The sequence below is a fragment of the Epinephelus fuscoguttatus genome, linkage group LG17 (assembly GCF_011397635.1).
Source record: "Epinephelus fuscoguttatus linkage group LG17, E.fuscoguttatus.final_Chr_v1".
In the NCBI taxonomy this organism is placed as follows: Eukaryota; Metazoa; Chordata; class Actinopteri; order Perciformes; family Serranidae; genus Epinephelus; species Epinephelus fuscoguttatus.
In genome coordinates this window covers 28,290,885-28,298,359 of record NC_064768.1, presented here as the reverse complement: position 1 = coordinate 28,298,359, position 7,475 = coordinate 28,290,885, and the positions used below count along the sequence as shown (strand labels likewise).

General features: G+C 39.1%; 1 protein-coding gene across 1 annotated transcript; it reads right to left on the bottom strand.

The window, feature by feature from the left end:
• Nucleotides 1-634: 634 nt before the first annotated feature.
• sem1 (SEM1 26S proteasome subunit) lies at nt 635-6,623 on the bottom strand. The gene is made up of 3 exons (XM_049603036.1): nt 6,472-6,623; nt 5,889-5,982; nt 635-4,247 (listed from the first exon to the last, which is right to left on the bottom strand). Exons 1-3 carry the CDS (start codon nt 6,545-6,547, stop codon nt 4,205-4,207), a joined length of 213 nt encoding a protein of 70 aa, XP_049458993.1. The 5' UTR covers nt 6,548-6,623; the 3' UTR covers nt 635-4,204.
• Nucleotides 6,624-7,475: the final 852 nt, after the last annotated feature.

Here is a 7,475-nt window from a genome sequence, read left to right as displayed (position 1 = left end):
GCTAGAATATTTTGTGTTGACTTGCTTCATATGTGCTAATAACGCATGTCATACACCCGTGAATTCGCTGATTCAATGAATGAGCTACCGCCAGTGCATCCTCTGCGTCATACATCCCCGGATGATCTCAATGCTAATTAGCTATCGTTGCGCAAATCGGTTGCGCAAGTTCAGATTTTTCAACTCTTGCAAATAAGTATGATGCAAAATCATGCTACTTGCTTCATTCGTTCCACTTAATTTGCGTATTTCGCATCATTTGCGTCGCGTCCATTGCACCACCTGGGGGAAATTCGCGTGTAATTGCATTTTTACATGGATTTTTACATGTAATTCACTCATGCAAACTGTTTTATTTGTGCCCAGAGTGAACACATAACATTGCGAGGAAATAACCATTCATAAAATTATACCTTAACTATCTCTCGGTGATATAGCCTACATCACTCATTTTACATTCTAGTTTTTCACTTTTTAATACATTTGAAAGAAAATGAATAGAGAGAAAGTACAATGTTTGACACTGATTTTACCTACCATAAATATTTATGGTACCTACACACAGCAGTTGAGCAATGGCTTCTGCTGGCGTACGGAAACACCACTTGGACAAACCACACTGTAATACTGGGAATGGTACTACAAATAATGGCAATTTATTAAGTTTATAAATCATTCTAATTACATTTGCCAATGATTTTTCTGGGCAGTGGTTTGGTTGCAATTAAAAATATATATATGTATAGTGGGAGGTGTGCCCCCTCCCGAAATATATTATAATTACTGCCTTGAATCAAGCCTCTGTAAGTCAGTCAATATCAGCCACAGCGAGCCTTCTCATACATGTCATTGGGGAATCATGTGGGTCACAAAGGAACAACAAAAATGTTTGCACAATTTAAAGTCACAATCGAATGGGATCAAAGACAAACTAGTGCAGGGACACTGAACAGCCTGGCGATCTGTGTGAGGATGAATATTGAGGGCCCATTGAGGCCCTCATGGCGTCAAACACAAGGGACCAATCTCATGCTCTCAGCACAAACAAAATGGTCACAGGTCCTCCTCTGTTGCTCTCACTTACCAATTCTCTCACTTCACCGACTTCCCAACCCTTAGAATAATCATCTGGCCCAGGGCCCTTAGTTTCAAGGGCATAAACAGATCTGAGTATCTCCTATGTTTGAGTCAGTGCTCTTTGAGTTCACTTGATGAACATGTGACCTTGCTTTATTTCCCGCAGTACTTGCCAACCAAATATTTATTTTCTTTATTGACATGTATATCAGTAGCAGCTGGGGCATTGTCTCTCAATCACAATATGGGCCCAGGAGAGCTGTTGGGCTGTGATATGCAGCTGATTGGGATAACAGCTAGTAGTAAACAGGGATTTTGTATTTTCCCAGAAGAGAACGAGAGACTGTCAGATGCTTGTCAGTATGCTTCCAGTTGCCAACTTTCAAACGCTTGACCTGAGCTAACAGATTTCCACTTCCACCTTTTCCAGCCTTTAATGCCAAAATCAGGGTGAAACACTTTGAAGTGCAGAATGACTCTTTCCAAATATAAACTAATGCAAAACAGCAAAGAGTTCTGGCAAATCAACACCAGAAGAGGAGGCTAACAAAAGCTGGTAGGAATGGCCACCCACAGGCAGACGGCAGTGGTTGAAAAAATACTCTAAATGTGGCAGAAACTAATACAAAACAATATGAAATGACATCTCTTTTTAGGGTGTGTCGCTTTCAGTGTAACCCTTTGGTAGCACCTTATTTTAAAAGTCCACCTACAGACCATTTTTAGAGTATTTGTAACATTTCCACAGCTTATTAGTTGAGACCCAACCATTCAATATTTTGCTTTGTCTGATTAACTGAATATTTTCAGAATAATTTAGCTGAATCTAAACTATTCAGTCAACTTATGCTGCATAGGTTGGATGAAAAGTTTAGTTAAACTACTCTAAGAATATGTAGGTATGTTCATGAATTGTCACATAGGCTAAAATCAACAGATAATCTGTTTAACATTTACAGAATGAAGCGAAGTGTTGCAAATACTCTAAAGCTATCTTTAGGCGGACATTTGACATTTATTATGTCTAAACTGGTCTCATCACTCGATACATACACAGGTGGTATTTACCCTTTCGAAACAGGACATACTGTGAAGGACACACAGAAACACAGCTTGGTTTAATTTACAATATTGTGCGCTGGACGAAGGCGAGATTTTTCTTACGGAATTAGTTGATAAAACAATCATTACAAACTGAACAAACTTGCGATTTTTATTAATGTTTCAGGTATTTTTGCTGAATTAAGTTTCATTTATTATTGTTCTTACCAAGTTGACTATATTGGAAGCAGGTTTAAAATCTCGCACTGTGTGGCACTTGTTTTAGATGACAAAAATGTAGGCTTTAGGCAGGGGTGGATTGATAATATGTTAATTTTTAGCGGCGTATTAACATTTATTCAAAGCCAGCACATTCCTGTCACACACTGCATGACATTTTGAGCTTATTGTGTTTTGAAAATAAACCTGCATTACTCACAGTAACTAGTAGCTTCATAAATTGAATATAGTGGGTTAAGAACTACATTTCCATCTCAGACATGCACAAAAACTATACATAAATACAGTACTTGAGTAAATGTATTTAGGTTGCTTTCCACTTCTAGAGGCAGAGGATGGATGTTGTTTTCAGGATGAAAGCTGCTCTTGCAGCCCGGTCTTACTGGCATCCATTTCACCTCATTAGGACCCTGGGACTGAGAGTCGACAAAACACTGAGAGAAATCATTTTGCCGGGGGAGTGTGGCGGGGATAAATTGGCCTCTGGTTCAGTACGAGAGTCCCCGCTGTGCCAAGCGGAAGAGAAGGGCCTGGCTGGCAGTAGGGGCAGGCCCAGGCAAGGCAGGCTGGGAGGCCCCATGCTGAGACCCCCTCCCTGCCTCTGACAAACACGGCAGTGGATAATCTCTCCTTCAGGGACTAGGCCCTGCGCTGTGGGGCTGAGAGGGAAGGGGGCTGTTATACGGCACAGTGCAGAGGAACTGCCTCTGTATGTGTGTAGCATGCACCACAAACACACTAACACACTTGTTTGCATTGTGTATTTCAACTGCGCACAGCTTATGTACATTTTCCCGTGTGTACACGTTCTCTCTGTTCCTCCAACATGCATTTATCACTGTAAAAGTTTCAATAAATAGAGCTCTACATGAATGTACAGTTGCTACAAAATGATTGTGAATATCTCCGATAAATTCTGATGAGCACTTGAACTTGAGTAATTCATGTCGTCTGAAGCAAATGCACAGCATGTCAGAGGGCGATAACAAACTGTCCAGTACAGGTAGATTGTTGTTGACTCTACAGATGTGCTTCTTAAAAAAAATCAGCAGCTCTTACAAAGACTGTAATTTGTAGATATTTTAGCCAAACCCGAGTCATCTTCTATACAAAGACTAATAACTGCAAAGACGGACTTAGTTTATGCATGAAAGAGTATGAGCTGTCCAAGGACGAGGTGAAATGGAAGGATGCAAATATAGATTTCTGGCTATCATCATTCCAGCATCAGCTAAATGTAGTCTTTGTTGGGGGTGTGAAGGCAGTTATTAAGTATTCATTTACCAATATAACTTCCTCAATTAAACATTAAGTAAAATAAACTCAAAAGTAATGCGTAAACTATAGCACGCGTATTATCTATAACAGGGTTCCCACACCTTAAAATTCAAGTTCAAGGACTTTCCAGTCTATGTTCCTTGCCTTCTCTGACACAGCAAAGCAAAACAGCATGTGTAAGTTGAGTGATAGAGACAAAGAACTTCTATTCTTGCACAAAATGTACATATTCAAGCACTTACAATGACCCATGTCTATTTATGTCTATTTTCAAAAATGTTAAAGGGCATGATTTTTTCCTCCAATGATTTCAAGGACCTGTGGTGACCCCGCTATATATGTCATCGTCTAAACATCTGCAGTATCAGTTGGTAAGTAAGAACAATCCAAAAGACCTGTTTTCTCCAAACACTTTACTTTTCCATCAATATTTTTTTTACAAAAAAAAAAAAAAAAAAAGAAACAAATTAACATCCTCTCTCCTGGGGGTGTGTTGGGTCAACCGATAATATTCAAATATAAATGTCCATATCTGATGCCATCGAACACTGAAAGGCCTCGTCAGTCGCTAAGAGGTCTCCATCTTGTAACCATGTTTTTCCAGCTCAGCCCTGCAGGGAGGAAAAGGAAAGAAAGATCAAGTCAGTAGAGATGATTACAGGTGGGTGGTTGAGGCATAAGTACCCTCTGCTATTGATTGTGAGAACCATTAAGAGATGGGAGTGAAGAAATATATAAATATTGCATAATGCATGCAACTATGGATTTGATGATTACATATATACATAGTATATATGGCAGCAGTGCCCTTTAACAATAATAATATCTTTATGAAACAACTTAATAGTACGGCTATAATAACTGGCCTAAATAAAACAATAACATATTACTGTGTAAAGTGTACTCAAATAAAAACAGACCAGCCACTTATCTATCAACAGTTATTGATTATCCAGCAAGTGTGAGTGTAAGCATGACAGATCTTATGATGATGATGGTAACGTTGATTTGAAATGCAAGGTGTTTGTAGCACAATTTTCAGACCCAAGTGAAACATTCATTGGCAAAGTGCAATGAACAACATAAGCTGTCAAGGAGGAGCTGCAAGATGGCAGCAAAGTGAGAAACCAGGAGTATGAGCACACTTGGTTTCCTGCTATTTTCAAAATGCAAGATGCATTAACACATCTGCAGTAAGTAGCTTCCTAAGCAGGCTTTTTGGTGCTGCGAGCTCTTGACCTTCAAGCTGTACATTAGAGAAAACCTTCTTTCATCCTTAAAATATAAGCACTGGATTTCATTCCTGTTTAACAAGGAGTATACTAAATCATATACATTTATATATACACACACACACACATATATATATATATAATTATGTCATTCTACAATCTCTATTTTTGGAAAATAATCATGACCACAGATCATAAATACAGCTGTGTTAAGATGTTGACTGCTGTGCAGATTATTATTTTATAGCAGTAAATTTACAAAATTTACATTGACTTCCAAAAGATAAAACTGTATTAGTATACCTTTAATGTCACTGCATATAAAGTGTAAAAGGCATGCATAAAATATAGTTTTGATGCTGGATATCAAGTACTTTAAAACACACAGGCGTAAGTGTGATAAATGACAGAAATCACTTGTAACTGCTCTTGTCAAATGTGTCCTTCTGTTTAAACCAATTTCATCTGTCACATTTGATCCCATATGACATGCAGTTGTATGTGGGCATATTTTGTTTACTCACGTGTGTTTAATTTCTTGTTAGCACAGATTTAAGTAAGATATAAAGAGCAGTAATTTTAAACCAGTCCACTTGGTTTTACATTAATACCTCACAGTATATACAAGTCAACAATAATATTAGTAAACACATACAACCAAAGTGGCTAATCATACAGTGACATGTGGAAATCTTTCAAGGATCAAGGTATTATCATTTCATTACTGTAGTGCAAGAAACTAGAAGAAAGGCATGCCTGTCACAAAAGGATGTACTTATTTGTGGATACCGGTTGTTGTTTGTTTCAGTTAGTATATGTCGAATAACTAATCATAAAGCTGTTTGTCTCATGTACTGAATTTTTGCAAGAGGATTTGGCCTGTGACTTGGTGCCCTATCTAAGAAGATAAACCCACTGGGCTTTGCATCTTGGTTCCCTGACCTGTTGCACTACACACACTGACAGCCTATGAAGATGTGTACCTGAACACTGTGAATGTGTGAGTGTTCATTGAATTACCTGAGCTGATTTGAGAAATCATCCTCTACGTTGTCGTCATCCCAGTTGTCTTCCCAAACATGAGCGTCTTCATCTTCATCCAGCCCCGTCCAATCTAGGAATTATAAAGTAGGATATCACCAGCATTAGAAACAAAAGTACTCTAGGACAATCCTCAATCAACTCTCTGACAAAACAAACGTTAAGAACATTATAGGTGCTAACGTTACTGCCTGTGAGCGTCCACTTGAGCTAACTGTTTACCTCAACGGCTAAAGCTGTGTAGCTTGTAGCGGCACGCATTAAAGTTAGCAAGATGGCTAACATACACACGCTGGCAAATACACGTCAATGTTAAGTGGTGAAGGCACAATGGCTATGACATTGAAGGACACAGAGCTTCGCGAGGCAACTAATTTGGTAAATTTAGTTAACTCAGCTGGCTGTTTCGCATTGGCAGCAAGTTAGCTATTTGCTAGCTAACGCTAACATGGCTAAGCTAGCTGAGTCACTGCTGCAGGGCCCAGCTGCGAAAAACAGTAACAGATATAAATAAACTGAAAACAAGAGCAACATGGCTTCAAATATTATGCACATTATTTACCCTCGGCTGGGAATTCTTCAAACTCATCATCCTCCTCCAGTAAGCCGAGGTCCACGGTCTGTTTCTTGTCTGACATGTTAGCGTTAGCTGTGCTGCCGCTGTGATGCTGCTGTTTAATGAATGGCTGTGTGACGCAGGGGTGGGACGTTGGAGCTGCTCGAGCGGGTAGAGATTGCGTTGACTGCGCAGGAGAGCGCAGCAGCCACTCACGGCAAGGTAGGGTAAAGCCTTTATATGCAGCACATTTTATTACAAGTAAACTACATGTGTTTTACATTAATGTGCATGCAGCCACAGTAAATATCCCACAGTCACCGCTCAGACAGCACTGACACACGCATACAGTGAGCTTCATACAGTGGTGGAGGGCATCACAGCAGTCTAACTTATTTGAGATGAATACATGACCCATTTTCTCAAATCAGCTTGGGATATAAGTAGCCTAGCTTTTGATGTATTTTTCAAAATAAAAATTATTCTGAGGTTTCTGACTTGCTCGCTGCATTCCAAAGACAAAGTGTGACTCTTGTGTGAATTACAGTTCCTGTACTTGATATTTAGGACTTACAGGTATGTGTGTTTTACCTGAATGCACCTGTAAAATAATTCTGGATGACCAGTAGCCTAACTGACCACCAACAGGCTACAGTAGGGACACTGACCTTGCTTTGCCTGGGGGCCACTTCTGCAAAATGTAAGTTAATAAACAGACATTAATTATATTTACCAGTATTAATAATCTGCAATTTGACTGTTTTTAACCTTTCAACATATGCTGCCCTCACTCATCTTTACCAAGAGGAAAATCCAGTCGCAGCAGTCCACAGTAACATCGATTGCATGTATGCAGGGACTTTTAAATACATTTGAGGCTTAGCACAACAATCTGAAAAACAAGCTCTATTAAGTGTATTTTTTATGCACTCTGGTGCCTTATTTATGATTCAAAGTACAAAAAAATCCCAGTGTGACTCACTTTATTTTCATTGTGAATTAAAAAATTG